Source organism: Gopherus evgoodei, chromosome 23, assembly GCF_007399415.2.
Source record: "Gopherus evgoodei ecotype Sinaloan lineage chromosome 23, rGopEvg1_v1.p, whole genome shotgun sequence".
In the NCBI taxonomy this organism is placed as follows: Eukaryota; Metazoa; Chordata; order Testudines; family Testudinidae; genus Gopherus; species Gopherus evgoodei.
This window is the reverse complement of record NC_044344.1, coordinates 6,394,981-6,414,263: the sequence shown is the minus strand read 5'-3', so window position 1 is coordinate 6,414,263 and position 19,283 is coordinate 6,394,981. Positions and strand designations below refer to the sequence as shown.

The 19,283-nt window shown below is 46.5% G+C and overlaps 2 protein-coding genes and 1 non-coding gene across 5 annotated transcripts in view; 1 reads left to right on the top strand and 2 right to left on the bottom strand.

The window, feature by feature from the left end:
• Positions 1–8,268, top strand: part of GNGT2 (G protein subunit gamma transducin 2) — a 29,515-nt gene extending 21,247 nt beyond the window's left edge. Inside the window, exons 3-6 of one of the 2 annotated variants that reach the window (XM_030541212.1) lie at positions 1,003–1,099; positions 3,160–3,325; positions 6,086–6,175; positions 8,087–8,268. In XM_030541212.1, the coding sequence (XP_030397072.1) occupies positions 6,092–6,175; positions 8,087–8,212 (210 nt within the window). In that variant the 5' untranslated portion in view covers positions 1,003–1,099; positions 3,160–3,325; positions 6,086–6,091 and the 3' untranslated portion in view covers positions 8,213–8,268. The remainder of the gene's footprint in view (positions 1–1,002; positions 1,100–3,159; positions 3,326–6,085; positions 6,176–8,086) is intronic. The other variant, XM_030541214.1, reaches the window with a different exon arrangement.
• ABI3 (ABI family member 3) overlaps positions 1–19,283 on the bottom strand; it is a 52,269-nt gene that overhangs the window by 26,311 nt on the left and 6,675 nt on the right. Inside the window, exons 3-5 of one of the 2 annotated variants that reach the window (XM_030541209.1) lie at positions 9,729–9,867; positions 8,280–8,348; positions 7,581–7,745 (exon numbers count right to left, since the gene is read on the bottom strand). In XM_030541209.1, the coding sequence (XP_030397069.1) occupies positions 7,581–7,745; positions 8,280–8,348; positions 9,729–9,743 (249 nt within the window). In that variant the 5' untranslated portion in view covers positions 9,744–9,867. Of the gene's footprint in view, positions 1–7,580; positions 7,746–8,279; positions 8,349–9,357; positions 9,868–19,283 lie in introns of those variants that run through there. The other variant, XM_030541210.1, reaches the window with a different exon arrangement.
• On the bottom strand, positions 14,642–14,713 carry TRNAQ-UUG. Its single transcript has one exon. It is a non-coding gene; the product is annotated as a tRNA-Gln (tRNA).

Here is a 19,283-nt window from a genome sequence, read left to right as displayed (position 1 = left end):
TCCAGAGCTTAATGATGCTTAGAGTTAGAAAGTTTTCCTTATATCTAACCTCAATCTCACTTGCTGCAGATTAAGCCCATTACTTCCTTGTCCTTCCTTCAGTGGACATGGAGAACAATTGATCGCTGTTCTTTTTGTAACAGCCCTTAACATATCTGAAGGGTTTTATCAAGTTTCCCCGTCAGTCGTCTTTTCTCATGGCCAGTTTGTTTAATCTTTCCTCAAAGGTCAGTTTTCAAAATCTTTTATTATTCATGTTGCTCTCCTCTGAACTCTCTTCAATTTGTCCATATCCTTCCTAGAGTGAAGTGTCCAGCACTGGACACACAATTTCATCTGAGGCCTCACCAGTGCTGAGTAGAGCAAGACAATTACCTGCCACATTTTACATACTTTTTTTTTTTTTTTTTTACAACTGCAGCACATTGTTCACTCTTATTCAGTTTATGATTCACTATAGCTCCCAGATTCTTTTCAGCAGGACGACCACCTAGCCAGTTATTCCCCATTTTATAGTTATCATTTGATTTTTTTTCTTTCCTAAGTGAAATACTTGGCCTTTGTCTCCATTGAATTTCATCTTGTTGAATTCAGGCCAATTGTCCAATTTGTCAAGGTCATTTTGAATTCTAATCCTATCCTCCAAAGCGCTTGCGACCTCTTCCAGCTTCACGTGATCCACTCATTTTATACACATACTCTCCACTTCATGATCCAAGTAATTAATGAACATACTGAACAGTACCAAACCCAGGACTGACCCCTGTGGCCCAGGACCCCACTACATAAGCCCTCCCTATTAGGTTGTTTTGGCATGATTTGTTCTTGACAAATCCATATTGGCTATTCCTTATAACTCTCATCTTCTAGATGCTTACAAACTGATTGTTTAATAACTTGTTCTAGTATCTTTCCAGGTATCAAAGTTAGACTGATCTATAACTCCCTGGGTCCTATTTGTTCCCCATTTTAAAGACGGATATGATGTTTGTCCTTCTGCAGCACCCTGGGACCTCACAGACTCTTCCTCCCCCACACTCTCTGCTGAATCCAGGAAAGAAACTGGCACATGGATTGCAAGGGAATCTAGTTCAGTGATGTAGGTAATAGTGTGGTCACTAAAGACCTAAAGGGTTTCCAAGGGGAGAAGATGTAGTGGGGGAGGGAGAGTATCCTGCCTCTAGGGAAGGAGCAGACCTCCAATGCTAAATTATGTAGTTCTCATCTTCCCTGTAGAGAATGGAAATATTGCAAGAGGAGGCCTACAGGAGAGACCCTCCTCAAGAGATCTTTCCTGGGAGGATTAAATAATAATTATATTATGGTAGCACCTAGCGGCCTTGCCTGAGATCAGGGCACCTTTGTGCTAGGTACTGCACAAGCTCGGAGTAAGACCACGCCTGTCCTGAATTGATTGCAATCTAAGGCTGAGATTTTTCAAAACTGCCCAGCAGATTTGGACACATAGTAGCCATTTGGGTTAATGGGAAGGTCCAAATCCCAGACAAAGGAATCGTCCCATTTTGTAGGGAGACCATGGCAAGCTGCCACTCAAGTCCCAGGCCAATGCCTTTGCCATAAGGCAATCCTCTCTTCCCTCGAAGATCTGTGGAATTCTAGAATCCTCATAAAAATAGCATGTGTACCTGCCAGCCTGTCAGTTTATCCTCCCAGAGGAGCACAACTTGCTGCCATGTGTCCATCTGCACCTGAATAAAGGGCTTAAGGGCGGGGTTTCCCAAAGCACTCAGCATTGGCCTGACTGCTCCTGATGAAATCCAGGGAAATTTCACTTTTACCTTGATTTCCAAAGGCAGCAGAGGTAGGCCAAACACTAAGGGTAGGATTCAGAAAAATACTAAATACTAAATCCCATTCAAATCAATGGGATTTAGGCACCTAAATACCATCATGAATCTCATCCTAAATGCTTCTGAAAAGCCCTCTTACTTGCTTCCACCAAGCCAGATCAGTAAGTATATGCAACTTCATTCTCAGTCTCAGCCTTTGGCGGTTCTTCTGCTGAAGGGGAAGGGCTGCAGACAAGGGAGAGATCACTGCTTCTCCCTGGGGGCAGCTGGGGAAGGCGGTCACATGAAGACTTGTCCACACATGAAAATTAATCCATAATAAGGTTGGGTGTGAATTTAAGGCAGATTAAGACCATCCACACATGGAGATAATCAGGAGCAGCTATTCTGGAATAGCTCCCTGTGTAGACAAGCCCTCAGGGTATGTCTACACTATGGGTGCTACAGCAGAACTACAGTGCAATAGCTGTGCCACAGCGTAGACCCCTCTGACATTGATAGAAGATGTTTTTTCGTCCAGGTAGTTAATTCAACTCTCCGAGGTAGCAAGATCAATGGAAGAATCCTTGTGTCAACCTAACCGTGTCTACACAGAGAGTCAGTCTCCCATCTATAGAAGAAGCAATGCAAACTTTTTCCCATGTTGCCCTACAAGCATTCCTCAGTCCTGGCTCGGAGGGCGCAAAGAGACCCACTCGATCCTTACCTCTCTCTGCAGAGACTGCCAATGATGGCTGTGTGTGAGAGGGGGAGAAGGGAGGGTGTTTTAGATTATTGACCCCTGCTCACTAGGAACTTGATTCAGACCCACCAAGCTCAGTTCACAAAGTAACCGAGCGGCCTTCAGGCAGCAAGGGCTCAAGATGGCCCTAGGACAAAATCCCAGATAACTTGGCCTATTGTACCCATCTCTAGCAATTCTTTTCACTCACGACCAGCCTGGACTGGAAATCCGACTCCCAAGCGTTTGGAGGTGCTTTCTAGGCTGCCCTTATGTAGCACAAGGTGAACGAGGTAACAGCTTTCATTGGATCCACATAGCTACAAGAACTCTGCCAACAATCTTGAATTTTGCCATCTGAAATAGAAATGGCACATAAAGAAAAAGGAAGCATTACGTAACAGCAACATCTACTTCCAACAGAGAAGTTGGTCCAATAAAAGAGATTACCTCATCCACCTCTCTCTAACATCCTGGGACCAACACTTAAGCAGCATGTTAGTTACCAGCTATGAAATTATTGATCACCTTTAAAATCTGCCTCTGCAGCCCCCTGTCTGGTTACCCTGGGTTTTTGAGGTTAATGCCTGACACCTGACCAGCTTAATAAACTGAGTCTATTATCAGATTAGAAACTGAAGACATCTGCTCCATTGGCCATCTGGTAAGTCTGAAGGAGTCTTCAAGTGGGAAGCAGAAGGAGAGAGCAGAGGCCATCCTCTCAGCAGCCTGTACAGATGTATCTCTAAAACTTCTCAGCATTTCGGAAAGGAAAAAGCACTCACCCCAGTAGGTAAGTTCCCTTCATTTCCTCAGAGCACAGGCTGCTTTGCTGCAGTGTTAATGAGTGTCACTGTGCTCCAGGCTGTGTCATGGCTTCTCTTCGAAGCCTCGCTTTTCCTTGGTTTATCACTCAGGTGTCAATGGGTTGCAGGTCGGCACAAAAGTGTACTGGTCTCAGCTATGGGATTTGACAGTATTTATATACAACTGTAGGCAGAGGAAGCTAGGGCAAGAAAGAGTGAATATTTCTATTGCAGTGCATTATAGAGAGTGCACTTTTAAGAAGTGATGTAGCAAAGAAAAATGGCAAATAACAGTGCTAGCAATAGATGGGCTACCTGCCTTAACCAGGAAGAATCACAGCATGTGTGTATGTTAAAATGAATCCAGTCAGCTTTATACTTAGATACATTTTCCACCCAGACCTCCAAACATGTTTTGATTCTAAACATGAAACTGATTAATCCATCATGTGGGCCACTTAATTTTGGTATTCTGAATAACATTTTTTTAAAAAGACACTCTATGTAAAACAGATCACTCTTGCTTAAGAAGTCTCTCTGAACTAGACCCAAACATCAGACCAGTTACAGACACACTTACTGAAGCCAGAAGCCTTACTTACAGGGGCGGCTCTAGCTTTCTGGCTGCCCCAAAAACAGCAGGCAGCCTGCCTTCGGTGGCTTGCCTGCGGGAGGTCCGCCAGTCCCGTGGTTTCGGCGTACTCACCGCTGAATTGCCCCCGAATCCGTGGGACCGCGGACCTCCCACAGGAACGCTACCGAAGGCAGCTTGACTGCCACCCTTGCAGGGACCGGCAGGGTGTCCCCCCCAAGGCTTGCCGCCCCAGGCACACGCTTGGAGTGCTGGTGCCTGGAGCCACCACTGCTTACTGAATACTGCTAGGTAATAATGATTATTTCACACACGACTTATTCTAAAGATTCCTCATTCTTTTCCAAACCCTAATTTATCCATAGATTCCATATCCTGTGTTCTATTTCCATAAACTGGATTCTGTTTTATGTGGAGTTGCTTAACTAATTGCACCTGTATCTCCCAGCTTATAAATAATAAAGATCAGAAGTATAGTCTAAATACATATTTAGATACTCAGAACAAGTTCAGTTTCTCTGGACAGTTTAAAATCTCCTTATAGTGGTGTTTCCTTTTAATATTCTTGCAAGTTAATTGTTAAATTATTGCATATTAAAGCAGAATTGCCAATAAAATACAAAACCTACAAGCATTAGAGATATTTAAGTTTTGGCTTAACTTGACAAAGGCCAGGGGGGAAAAATCAGAATAATACTTCATTTGTTTTCCCCTTGCACATCAACTATGAAACTAATTTCAGCCTCCAAGGGCCTGAACCTCAGATGATGGAAGTTATGCGGCTTTACTCTGGTTGAAAATCCAGCCCACAGCATTCTGACAGATATTCAATAATTAAACATAGCAGGTGAACTAAGGACAGTGTTTCTGACCCAGCAGCTGTCCACTGTTGGTTTAACTTAGAACTAGGAAGTTGTTTTCATGTTGCTTTTTATACAATGAGAGCACAGATGATGGTTTGGGCTAGGACAGAGGGCCAAGACTCCTGGGTTCCATGGCCAGCGCTGCCACCGACTTGCTTTGTGACAGTGAGCAAGTAACTAGAGTGGTCTGATCTTCAGGTCACCAGATCTGTAAAATGGGGATAATACTTACCTATTTCACAGGATCATTATGTCACTTAATTAATTAATGTTCATAAAGCGCTTTGGGACTCTTGGATGGAAGGTGCTAGAGAAGGGCAAGTATTAGAATTTAGCTGGAAATAGGAACCCAGTAACAAACCTACCCAAAGGAATAGGGTTTGTGCCTGTGCAAAAATCTCCCACCTAATATATATATTGAATTGGGTGGGTTTTTTAAAATATCAGTCTAGATACTCTGCTAGTGTAAATCAGCATCAAGCCATTAGATCAGGGCAACCTTTCAGATATGGTGTGCCGAGTCTTCATTTATTCACTCTGATTTAAGGTTTCACGTGCCAGTAATACATTTTAACATTTTTAGAAGATCTCTTTCTATAAGTCTATAATATATAACTAAACTATTGTATGTAAAGTAAATTAAAATGCAGAGCCCCCCAGACCGATGGCCAAGACCCGGGCAGTGTGAATGCCACTGAAAATCAGCTCATGTGCCACCTTTGACATGCGTGCCATAGGTTGCCTACCCCTGCATTAGATGCTCTCCTGGATAACAAAAATATACAGTTATAGGTTAAAAAAAAATTAGCCTTGGAAGAGCTATTAACCCTCATTCTTCAGGGCATCAGCCTAGCTACTGGGGGGTCAGGAAGACTCTCTCTGGTAGCAGCTAATCCTATAACTGCCCACTGCAGGGTTTCTTACACCTTCCCCTAATACTGGTCACAGCTGGTGACAGAATATTGGACTAGATGGACAATTGGTCTGATCTAATGTGGAAATTCCTATGTTACCTCAAGCAGCATAGCACCACTGGCTCTAATAGAACTCCACCAGTTTAAACCAGCTGAGGATCTGGCCCATCAAGGTTTAACTGATTATATCTTCTATTGGAAATGCAGGAGAAATTCAAGGATTTTCCATACCAGCTCTGAATGGGGAAGCAGCTAGATAACCTTAGTGTGTCTCCTGGCCTCACTGACTTCACTGGGTACTAAGAGAAGCTGTTGATCATATCTGCTATTTCCAGAAGATGCATGTAAATCAGTAACAGGCTTCCACTCTGGTTGCAGGGCAACATGGCTCAAGATCTGACAGAAAAAGAACTGCTGAAGATGGAACTTGACCAGCTGAAAAAGGAAGTGAAGAATGAAAGGCAAATGGCAAGTGTTTCTATTAGGGTCTAAGCACAATGGGATAAATTAATCCCTGGGGTAACCATCTAGACCAATGTTCGCCCCAATTTAAGGGCCTTCAATTAAATCTCAAATACAAAACCAGTGACTGATTTTTCACATTTCCACCTTAAAGATAGGATTTAGCCTTGTGTTTTACTTGTCCGGATAGCAAATTTCAGGCTTCTAGTGCATATGAAAAGGCTAGAGGAAAGGACGATTAGTGAGAGCACAAAGAGAAAATGATTTGGGACCAGATCTCAAAGGTACTTAGGTGCCTGACTCCCACTGAAATCAATGAGGCATGAGGATCTTGGTCCCTGAGTATATGGAACACAGTTTTCTCTGGCTGCCATTAGAGTATTTAAAGGCACATAGCAAATAGTTTGCCAACACAGCTCAATCATGTAAGGTGCCAAGTGCCCTCAACTCCTGTTATAGTCTATGGGAGAAGAGGGCACTCAGCACAAAGAAGGACTGGTCTCATGGGGCTAGATTTATAGGAGTTTAGCCTCATCCTAACATTCAGCACTCAATACACCACAATCTTTTCAGAAATCTGGCCCACAGTGTCTGTTGCTGCACAAAAAGCCTGGCCCAGTTCCACTGAAGTCCATGGGAGCTTGGATAACAGCAAGATCTTGCCACTGACTTCAGTGATAGCAGGATCAGGCCCAAACTGATGGAGAACATTAGATTTAAGACACTTATATGCAATGTTTCATTTGTTTTTGTTTTTTTAAAAAGGTTAAGGGGCAGGAGAACTAGTTTGTATAGGAGACCCCTTAAAATAATCCAGTTGTATTGTGCAGAGAAGACAAAGTCACATGCTAGAGAAGACAAAAATCCTGGACTTGCTGAGGGATGAGATTGACTAGAGGATTGAAAAGTCTTAGCCAATTTCTATCTTGTATCGTTAAATTACTACAGTATAACCCAGCTGAATTAACATGGCCAGAGTTCTTAGAACAGGAGCCGGAATAGCAGTGCGGTCTCTCTGCATGGAATTCATTGGCTGGTTCATCGGCCCAGCGTTGATATTCTATTCTATACAGGTTTTATACCGCACTCATCACCAGAGTATCTGAGCACCTTCCTGTAGTGCATTAAGCAATGTGACTATGTATCTGTCATGTGTTTGTTCTCTTATCCTCTCCCCAGAGGGAGAAGTGTGTGCAAAGGAATGTCTTGTTTTGCTAGGGTTTTTGGTTTATTAAATATATATCTGTTGCTACACGTTCACATTAGAGAAGGCAAGGTCAAAAAAATGTGCCTTGCACTTGGCGCGAAAAGCGATAAGGTCTCTTATAGCCCTGAGTGCCTGCGGGAGTTCACTACACAGTCTCAGACCAGCCCCAAAGAAGTTTCTGTCTCCCATACAATGAGCTTTTACCCTTATTATTGTGAGTTCCACAGTGCCAGAGGAGCGAAGTTGTTGACTCCTTCTGGTGTTGAGTACCCTCAGCTTCAAGGAGCTCTTACTGGCTTGTTGAGGGTTCTCAGCACCATGCCTCAGGGTTCTGGGAAATTCCTGCTGCTGATCTAGGGAAGTGGCCTGCTTCAGAAAAATAATTCCCATCAGGGTGCAAGATTCAGAGTGGGATTGGACATTTATATGGATAACAAGGCTATTCAGAGTTAGAACAGTTAATGCTAAGAAACAGGTCTGGTAGGGATCTAAAACTGCATGATCCAAAATCTTCAGACAATCTCTAACAATTAGGGGCTAGGATGACTTCTACATGGGGAGAGGCTTCCTGCACCTTCTTCTGAATCATCTGGCACTCGCCACTGTCCGACAGTGGAGTAGAGGGACCATGAGTCTGACAGAGTCTGGCCAATCCTATGTAATGAGATCTCATTATCATAATCTAAAAAGAGATTCTTCTTTCTCTCCAGGTCTCCAAGACGGGCAAAGAGCTCAAGGAGTATATAGAATCCATGGCAGCAGAGGACCCTCTTTTGAAAGGTGTTCCTGAGGATAAGAACCCTTTTAAGGAGAAGGGAGGCTGTATAATTAGTTGACCCCTGCCACTCACAAACTTCAGACCCTTTCCTCCTCCAAAACCATGACTCTAAGAATTTTGCTTACCCTGTAGCATGATCTTTCCATTGGGTGGGGCAGCCCCCAAAAACGAAACCCTTTTGAAGTGCAGCACATCTATGGGAGGGAAAAAAAGGATATTGGAGACGTACCTAAATTTAGCAGCAAGAAGGCAGTCTTCTTCTCTAGGCTCTCACAGCGGATTTCCATTTAGTTTAATATACACACATTTGTTGAACTTGCTGCACTTCTATCAATCAACACTTAAATCAGGCATTAAGAAAACCTTGAGACTATAAAGCTTAACTTCAGGCTTGACCTCTCTATAGCACAAGGTGGAAGGCAATTCCACTTGACTTGGGTGACTGTGAGTAAGTCACTTGAAACTCTGTCACAGAGTTTCCCCATCTGTAAAAGGGATAATAATGCTTGCTTGCCTTTGACAAAGCATGTAAAGATCTAAGTTTCAAAAGTGCTAAGTATTATTATAACTATCATGCCCAATGATTTTAGGGAGCCTGATAAATTGACATATTTACTCTGTCCACATTCCAGGCTACCAGTTACTTGGATGTTGCTCATTTATTCATTACATTCTTTGGGAAGAGACCCCCCCCACCCCGTCTGCCCCCAGCAATGCACTCAGATCACAATGCAAGAACAAATATTTAATACAGACTTAAAACGCAAACACCCTCTTTAAATACAAATTGAGTCTAGTGATGGGTATGCAGGAAAGGAAGATAATAAGGAGCCAATAGCAATCATTGACGGGGAAAGGCACCATGGAGAAATGTTTGCAGGGAGATTTTTTAGAAGTGGAGAATGAGTTAAGTCTCAATTCCAGACCTTACGAGTCACAATTGTGATGGCTTGGGCATCTGCCAGCCTGAAATGTGCAGCTTTTTACTATATGGCACACAAGTCCAAAGAAGAGCACGGAAGGGAGCAAAGCTTGCAAGCAACTTGTTCAGAGCCCTCTTCTCCCTGCCTCTGCTTCCCCCCACCATCATATCTGACGCTGGGCAGATTCTTTTACAGCAGGAAAGAGCAGTGAGGAGATGGATGTTGGAAGCTGTGCTGGAACTACAGTTGTTTTGACCATCATTTTAACTTTGGAATTCACCTGCATTTATGTCAGTAACAGCCAGAGTCCTCTGCTCATCTCTTGGGAGTTTGAAGGCCTGTGGATTAACAGAACTGAGGGGAAGCAAGATAATGACAGGAAGGCTCAGAGCTGTGGAAATGGGAAATAACCCAGGGGTGAAAGGCTTCATCTGCTCAAACCTAGCCTGGGGTGGTAGTGAGAGTTATTCCTCAGATTGCAGTTCCATGGCTTGGGTGATCTCACTCCAGTCCCCAGGGGTTAAGTACCCCTAAGCTGCCCACATTGCTGACAGGCTCAGCAGAGAGGCCAAGCACTAAATGAGCTACAGAGTGTGACTGAGCCTCCTATGACAGATTTGAGGCATTGGCAGGGCAGCATGAGGCGCTCACCTTGCCACTTCCCATGCTGTTACCTGAAGCGTATCCGTTTGCAATCACCAAGACTGAAATGTTCCAAGAGCTGATGTGATTATGGGTGTCTTCATTTTTTGGGGAGCCCCCTCCCCAAAAAAATCACTTGCTCAATAACCTAAATCAACAGAAAAAAAAAAAGACAGTGAGGAATCCAAGCTTCCTGTCTGAGGCAGAGCTGTCTACACCACTACCACTTCCCCTTTGAGTAAGACATGTGGCCAAGACCACGACTCAGACCCCTGCTGCATCCTGTGATTTCTCTGTAATAGTGTATTTGATATTAAAGGATATGAAACACTTTACTTCGGAGGTACAAAAGATACATTTTAAGTAGGCATGTATCAGCGTAAGGTTTAGCAGCGTTAAAGACAATAAAGGCTTTTTCAGCAAAGGAATTGTCCATTCTCTTCCCTCCCATATAAAAAACAACTGACGTGTGGGAAGAGGTGGCAGGGTTATCTTCTGGTGCCTGTTGTAGCAATTCTGCATGTCAAGCATTTGTGCTGGAACACGCCAAAGTACCAGCTTCTGATACTTTAGTGGCAATGTAGAAGTCAAATCAGGACTGGCTTAGTCGGCACCATGTATGAACAAATCTCTCTAGTTGGCCATTTGACTTGCATGATTTCCATCTGCCAAGCCACTGCTCGCACTAACCTGAGGCTCAGTCCTGATCACTGAACCTCATGGGAGAGGAAGGGGGCTCAGCCTTCTCAGGATCAGGCCCTACACGCATCATAAAGGAGCCCAGCTCCCATACAAGAGATGAGTGTGGGGAGGGGGAATAACATATAACTAATTTTTTAAGCCAATTCGAGAATTATGCATTTCCTCTGTAGCTGACATCATCCTGCTCAATGTCTTGTATGCAATTAGCAGAAGATGTTTTCATTCTGTTGTGGACTATAAATAAATTTGCTGAATATTTTAAACATTGCTCATCTTTCCCCCCCCCCCTTTTTTTTGGGCGGGGGGTATTAGTAGTAGTTTTGAGAAGTACCTGTTCCTGATTTTACAGCTTGGAACATAGAACCCCCTGCTCAGTTAACCTGTCAGAAGGCAAAATCGCCCAGCAATGTTTCCTTGAGTGAAATTCCAACTGAAGTTCATGGGAATTTAGCCTGAGTCAGGATTAGTGAGGTTTGGCACACTGTTGACACTGAAAGGGCGAAGTATCAGACATCTTTTCAAAGGGTCTTTCCAATCAACACACACAATATGCTGTTTTCTAATCAAGACAAACATCTTCAGGTTAAAAACAAGACCCAGTTTCTCATCCCCCAAATCTTCCTCTCCCAACAGCCTCTGCTGGAATATGTCACCCATCATGTCACCATCAGGCACTTATGAAATATTAAAACTTGCCCACTGACAGATAAGAGCTTTGCTCTTTGTCTCCGTTTCCAATCTGAGACGGAGGGGAGAGGGGAGGTAGATCAAATATACCCAGGTATTACTGTTCTCAAAGCAGATTGACCTATTTAATCAAAGCTAAGCTCCTTGTAACCTGCGTCAGAGTGAAATAATCTGTATTAAAGGGATTTGGGTTTCTGGGCCTTTCCTGTTTGACTAGCTTCTGGTCTTTACAAAGGATTTACTAACAGCACTGAAACCAGGGGTTGTAACCAGCCTTTGAAATTTGTTTAAGCAAGGGCCTCCTGAACCCTGCCCGCAGCGTCCTTAGAATCTCCTGAAGCAACCAAGCAACTCTAATCCTGGAACTTTTAAGATTCCATCAGCTTGGTACAGGAAGTCAATGTTAGTCAATGGAATACCCTCTGCAGGTCAGAAGTGTTCTATAGGGCAGGTGGGGTTTCCAAGGTCCAGGATCATACATACAACACAGTTGCGGAGAAAGAGGCAGCAGACTCAGTAGGTGGTAAGAACTAACAATGCATTAATAGTGAGGGGGGGGGGGAACCAAAGTCACCCTTCCAGCATGACACAAGAAGTGCTGCCCTCAGGAAATTAAAATGTGCACAGCATGCTAACTCCTTGCTTATAGCCATGGCCATTATGATTCAGGCTGCTACATAGCTATATTTCTGCAGAAAATTGAAGGAAAATAACCTTGTTTGTGCCAATATGAAGGTTCCTTAAAAAAGAGTCCGGTATCCTATAATGCCTGTGTAACCCAGTCTAAAAGAACATGGGCATTTGCTCTGATTTAGTGCCTTGTCCATACAAAATGCTTAAAAGAATATTATTTCCACCTAGGTGATTTAGTCCTTTAGTTCAAAGAGAAGAGTCATGCTTTTAGATCTGAAGGTCCCAGATTTAAATCCCAGTAATGACCCAGGCAGGTCAGCTATACCATCTGGTTTTAGGCAGAACTGCTCTCTCTTTTCCACGGAGACTTCTGCTTAAAAGCCAATGGTGCAACATAGCTCCGCCTCCACAACCTGCAAGTCTCCCTTTAAAAGATGCACAAATGAAGAGTGGAGCTCTAATCTGAAAAGCAATTCTGCAGATATGTTACCACAGGGCTTCACGTTTATCTTCTCTCAGCAACTCCAAATTAAGTTTGTTCTGCTTACCAACAGTGGCCAGTCTCCAAACCTGCCTTGGGATCTGAGTATCAAGCTGGGTTATTTCTGACATACATCATCACCAGTAACAGTAAGTCAGATTCTGCCCTCACCTGTGTAATGCTGTTGTCTTTACATCCTGCACTCATTTACACTGATGTAACTCCATTATAGCTGGGCTGAGGGGGAGGGAGGTGCAGCACTGGTATAACATAGCAGAGTTTGACCCCACAATTAGAATTTAGTTAAAAATTCTGTTAATGACGACAACCCAGCTCCATCTCTTTGCTGTGTTGTTTCAGCTGAGCTAAGAGAAGTAGAATCTTATTTTTGCCACTAAGAACCCACACTTCTGACTCTGAATATATACAGTTGGAGGGTGTGCAGCATAGATCTGCTGACTAAGGGGGGCATTTTTATTTAGCCACCTTCTGCAATAGAACTACACTGAAAGTGGCAAACTGTTGCAGATTTGTACTTGGAAATTAACATCCTAGTAAGAGCAAAGGATAAGTGTCTCCATCAGGATTTAGTGTTTTCAGGTTTTTTTGCCTGCCATATTCCCAAATCAGCTGATTCCCTGGTCTCAGCCCCATTTGGGGGCAAATCTTCATTTGTCGGTCTGCATTTTGCCCCCATTTTCAGACTCACAGGATGAAGCAACAGCTGTTTGAACATTGACACAGATATTGCAATTCAGAGATGCTCCCCAGAACCAGCTGCAAACAAGTGAAGAGAGGAAAGGTAGGTGGTCATAGACAAAAGACAAGCAGTGGCCTCACTCAATCCTTATTTCAGCAGCTGACAGACAAGAGTCACAAAATCAGCCAGATCTCCACCTGTGGCCAGTCTGCCATCTGGTGGTAGTATCTATCCAGGTGGCAGGAAAGAGAGAACCAGTTATCTCACTGCAGACTAGGGTTAGGGTTAGTCATTGTAATTAGTCAGAGCAATTTTGGTTTGAAATACCAGGATAGCTACTGAAGTACTCCAACATTTCATTTGTATGCATGTCAGGATGGCAACTGATGAAGTGCTACCGTCTCTTTACAAATAGCTTCCTTTCTCTTGCTACACAGCTTTTCCCCATTCCACATATCAACGGCCCTTAAAAATCATCCTGAAATCTACATGATGCATTTTAAAATTTGCTAGCATCTCTCATTCTAATGGCACACAACACTCCGGAAATGCAGCTGCCCATGGCACACAGCAAACCTAGCATTGGGGGAAGAGGAAACTGGGGGAGCAAACCAGTCATAAGAAATAACACCGGGGGCTTCAGTGTCTGTGCAGATCACATCCTGAAGGACCTACTCCTGAGTGGACAGTAGTGAATCAATGGATGAAGGGCTGAGCTGACTCTGGGATTTGAAGCTGTGCTTCAAGAAGTTGCAGTATTTCAAAGCCACTGCATCAGCCAGCTGTGACAAACACCTGGTTAAAAGAGGCACGTTAATTAAGGGCCTGCTTATTCAGAGCGCTGCGCATCCATCATTCCAGTCCAAGTCAATGGTGATTCACCCCCTCTAAAAACCAGGCAGGGAGGTGAGAGGGCACCTACCCCACTGAGTTAGACTGATGAATGGGGAGGGGAAACTGAGGCACAGAGCAGGACAATGACTTGCTCAAGGTCTCCCAGGAGGTTAACGGCCAAGCTGGGAACAGAACTGAGGTCTCCCAAATGCCAGACCAGCCCACTAGGCCACACTGCCTCAGCCGTGAGCCCTGATACCTCCCTCCCAGAGCAGAGCAGCCGCTTGCCTCAGGCTGGGGGGAGCCAGACCAGGCAGGGCTGGGAACGGGGGGGAGGAGGGAGGCAGGATTCCAAGCCCCCTTGTGACCCTGCATGAACCTGGGGGTCAGAGCTAAGGGGGGGGCGCCGAGGGACGCCAAGGAGCGAGACGCAGACCCCACGTGACAGCACAGGGGCGAAAGGAGACCAGGCTCCAAAGTGAGGCGAGGGCGGGAAGAGGCTGCGGCCGGCGCGCGACCTCCCCTCTCCGAACCCGGCGCACACAGGAAAGTAGCCAATGCGAGAAAAGGCATCGCTGGCCAGCCAATAGCAGGGCGGGGAAGGCGGGCACACGCCCTCACTCAGCCAACCTGCGCTGGGGAGGGCGGGGCCAGGCCCCTCGGCGTCACTCGGATTTCTTCGGTAACGCCCCTATCTCCCCGCGCATGCGCAAGAAGATGCCGGGGTACCGTTTGCTCCCTATATACAAAATGGAGTCCAAGCTTAGCTCCCCTCCTTGTTGGTTTTAGCCGAGGGGCAGGTTGGGGCTCGTCCCCCTCTCGGCTAGCACGCGACTCCACTCTGCCTGTGAATTTACTAAGGACTGGGTGGCAAAAAGTCCCCAGAGGTCCCACCGAGATTTGAACTCGGATCGCTGGATTCAAAGTCCAGAGTGCTAACCATTACACCATGGGACCAGCTGTCTAGTAAAGGGCTTGGAAACCTTCCTCAGCCACTACCAGCTGCCTCGCAGGAAAACACCCTTCCTGCCCTTTTCCCCCGCAGCACCCTCTCCCCCATTCAGGGCTGTTGGAATAGAGTGACCAGCTGTCCCCATTTTTCACACTTGCAGCCTACAGAGGGCAGTTTGCTCCCCGCAGAAAGCCCTGGTTAAATGCTGCAAAAAGATTCTGCAAGCCACGTGCTGTCTTTGCAGGCTTGCAAGCTCCGGAGACACTAGGGAGCTAGCGGGAGCCTGGCTGCTTCCCGTGGCGTGCAGCTGGAGGGGGATACTTCTGCACTTGCATCGCCTGCGCGTGAACCGTGCTGGGCTCTCTCACGCTTGGACAGCAGAATGTGGGCGCTGGAGAATTATGCAGCCATTGTAACCCCACAGAAGGCAAAGCTGCAGACCCGAGAAAAGCCAGATGAGACCCTCCCCAGCGTTTGTGAGGACTCGTGCAGTCTCTCCTGGCAGGGGCGGCTCCAGGCCCCAGCACGTCAAACTCCCTGCGGCATGCTGCCGTGCTTGGGACTGCGGAATGTCTAGAGCCGCCCCTGTCTCCTAGTCCTCCCTCCACCACTGTTTTAGATATAATTGAACCTTTACCAAGAAGAGGATTTTGATCTGTGGAAACACTTATTTAAAAAGTACTTGTCCCTGCAGCTGCACCAACACTGCTGCAAGCTGCAATATTTCAACCATGGCTATAGAGCACTGAGGTGTGTCTTGGTTTGGTTTGAGGGACAGGAAAACAGCTGTGTTCTCCAAGGATGAAATTCTCTGCTCACATCCTGGCTCTGATCTGCTCTCAGGACATGCACCTATCAGAGCTAGAGAGCAGGCTAGCAGAGTTGAGCTGCAGCGTGTAGATCCAAAAAGAGGATTTTGCTTTCCGTGCAAACCCTTGTTGGGAAATAATATATTAATGATGTCCCTAAATGCTGCAATAACACTCTTGCAAGCAAAAGTGGTTGGGACTATGCCTGTGGAAGACTGTTTGCAGTATATAAAGGGAGAGAAAGGTGCAGTCTCACACTCAGCGTTACCAACTCTTCTCTCGGGGTCCCAAGCTGCAGCACAGCCGAGATACTCTGCTTCCCTAACATCAGCAAACTGCAGTGGCAGATGGGGCATTTCCTTCTGAGAAAGGATTTTCAAACGCTCCTAAAGTTGCAAAGAATCCTGTGGCACCTTATAGACTAACAGACGTTTTGGAGCATGAGCTTTCGTGGGTGAATACCCACTTCCTCAGATGCATGTAACTTGGCTCCTAAAGTTGAGACCAGTGGGCCAGGCTCCACTGCAGGGATCTGGGAGGAAGATTTTGCATTCTGTAGACTGTTAAGGCAGCATACTCTAATACTGTAGTTAAAAAGCAGGGAATGGGTCATCAGGCAGACAGCAAAATCCTTCCTCACCAGACGGATAGGACTCTGAGGAGTGTCTTAAAAAGCCATCCTCCACCAGAGGGCACTGACTTCGCAGCACTGGGATACTAAGCATTTATATCATGGGTCTCAAACATGCAGCACAAGTTATTTTCCTGCGGCCGCCAAGCACCACTCACCCCCACCCTCCTAGGGTGACCAAATAGCAAATGTGAAAAATCTGGACAGGAGGTGTGGGGTAATACGAGCCCATATTAAAAAAAGCCCTAAAATATCAGGACTGTTCCTGTAAAATCGGGACAGCTGGTCACCCTACGCCTCCCTCACTCCCAGTGCACAGCATCCCAGCTCCACTGCCTGTCTCCAGAGCTGGAGAAGAGGTGGGGCAGGGGTCGGGATTTGGGGAAGAGGATGGAATAAGGGCAGGGAGGGAGTGGAGACTTTGGGGAATGGGTTGGAAGAGGCAGGGCGGGGGCAGGGCCTCATGGGAAGGGGTGGAGTGGGGTCAGGGCCAGGACAGAGGGGAGGAGGGGGCTTTTGTACCTTTATATAAAAAGGTGTCAGTGATACGGCCCTCGGGCCAATGTACTAGTCCTCGTGGTGATCTGAGTTTGAGACCCCTGGTTTATATTGTAGTGTATGTGAGGCAGATGTGATGTGCATCAGTGGCACTTCATACCTTGCTGTAACCTCTCACACTGCTCACTTAGTTTGGCTTGAGCAGTACTGAGAGTTCACCCCCAGCATTGTTTGATATAGGCCCCTTGCCCTCTCTGCTTTATTATTGCATCTTCGGTCATGAACTCTAATTTCATGGAGTGTCTTCCCCACAAAGAGCCCTGTAAAGAGACTTTAATATTTGTTTCCCCCTCACAAAGCAGGGGATGGGGGCAGAGCCCTCCCTAGACATTGTGGTACCCTACGCAGCTCCTCCCTGCCCCCATGGCTGGCAGGGGAGACTGGCCCCAGACCTCCACGGGGGGCGCTGTGCCCAAGGTCTGTGGGGACAGGAGCAGGCTTGGAGGGTAGAGGGGAAACCGCCCCCCAGCACGAGAAGGCAGAATGGTTGCTCCACTTCCCACCACCCGGTGATTGTAGGGCAGGCTCGACCTCGCACTCATGGGGCAATGGGAAGTGGAGTGACCTGGCCCAGCCCGCTCCGCTTTGCTCTGCTCCCCTGGCTCCCAGCCTTGGACTTGGGGGGCAAGGGGTTACCGCCCCTCAGCACTCACTGGCAACACAGAGCAGGCTGGGGCTAGGTCGCTCCACTTCCCGCCACCCAATGAGTGCAGGGTGCACCCGACCCCTGCTGCAGTCCCCCAGGATGTACCTCAAGGGCTGGGGCGGAGCAGGGGCAGGGCTGGGGCGGAGCAGGGGTGGGAAGAGACAGAGTGGGGGCAAAGCAAGGGCAGGGGCTATGAGGAAAGGACGGGAGTGGAGGAGCTTTCCTGGCTGACTCAGCCATCCGGGGGAACGGGCTGGCCACTGGAGGAGCAGCACGCAGCTGCGTAGGGCATCAGGAAATTTGGAGCAATTTGGTGCCCCAAATTTCCTGGTGCCCTATGCAGCTGCATAGTTTGCATATGGGTAAGGACGGCCCTGACTCCAGGAGGGGGGACCGAAGCCTGAGCCCACCCAAGCCCCACTGCCCTAGCTTCAGCTTTAGCTCAACCCTGGGCAGTGGGGCTCCGGCTTCAGCACCTGGCCCCAGCAAGTCTAAGCCAGCCCTGGCAACCTCGTATTTGTTTTGTGCGTTATATCTTCAAAGCCCTGTGCAAACACTTTATCAGCTTGGGCTTCTATTCTTGGCAATACAAGGGATCTCAAGGGCAAATCTTTGTAATTTAAACGTCACTGTTAGAAGTAAATAGAGATGTATGGTACTTACAGGAACAAATAATTCTCCATTCAGGACAAGAGATATAATAAAACACCCAAAAGTGAACAAGGGGTACAGCTACATTGCATAGTTGAGGCTGCCCCACGGGGCTATGAAATTCTATTGTAGATGTTCAGATCTAAGCTGGAGCCTGGGCTCTGAACCCCCACAAGGTGTAGGGAGGGGGGTCTCAGAGCCTGAGCTCTGTCTCCAGTCTGAATTGCTACACTGCATTCTTCAGCCCCACCCCACCCCTGTGAGCTGACCTGGGCTCTGAGACTCAGTCCTGGAGGCTTTTTATTGCAGTGTAGACATACCCCATGAATCTTAGCTGTATCTTGAGGCCAAAAAAATTATTGCAAGTGCAAATAATGATGCAAATTCAGAGAAATACCATTGGTTTCAAGGGGTGTGGGGTTCTGCCTTTTTAAAAATGGTTTTTATACCAGTATAACTGAGATCAAGTTCTACCCCCTGTAGTAAGATGAGGCCCTGAGACATAAACCCTTGTATCAGAGGCCCAGTATGAGACCTAGGGCCTGTAACAGGCAAGACTTTGTTAACATAGAACAAGGTTAAACTGAGCCAGAGGCAGGCCCTGCTCAGAGGCTGGCAAGGCAAGGGCTGATGTTGCAAAAACACACATACCTAAAAGGTACTGGACACTAGAGATATAAATATGTGCCAGGATCGTATCAAGAACACTCTGATACTAACACATTCCACAGAGATAATAAGGAACAGGCTCACAGGGTCAAAAAGATAATATGATGAATAGAGTTGTTTTGTTCAAACCAGCATGTACCAGGAGAGAGGCAGCACCCTAACATATAGAGGGGTTGTACCTCAGTATGTCAGGAGTGATGTGTAACTTGTTTGTATCTAAGCAACTGGGGCTTCAGCCTCAGGTGGTGGGGTTCAGGGACCCAGACTGCAGCCCTGCATGATGGGGCTTTGGTTTTCTGCCCTGGGTTGAAGCAAGTCTAACGCCAGCCATGCTTGGAGGACCCCCTAGAAACCTGCTCACAGCCCCCCAGGGGGCCCCAGATCCCTGGTTGAGAACTACTGCAATAGAGGACTCCCTCTACCCTCTTGCTTGATACACTTTCACTTTGAGAAGTCTGTTGTGTCACATCAAAGCAAAACTCTGCACTTATTGTCACGGACTGTTGAATCCCCTATATGTACAGACTTAATCACTTGTCCATTGGCAAGCCCTGTGAAAGCTAACAGTACCGTACGGCTGCTGGCAAGGTGTGCTGTTAAGCAATAGACTA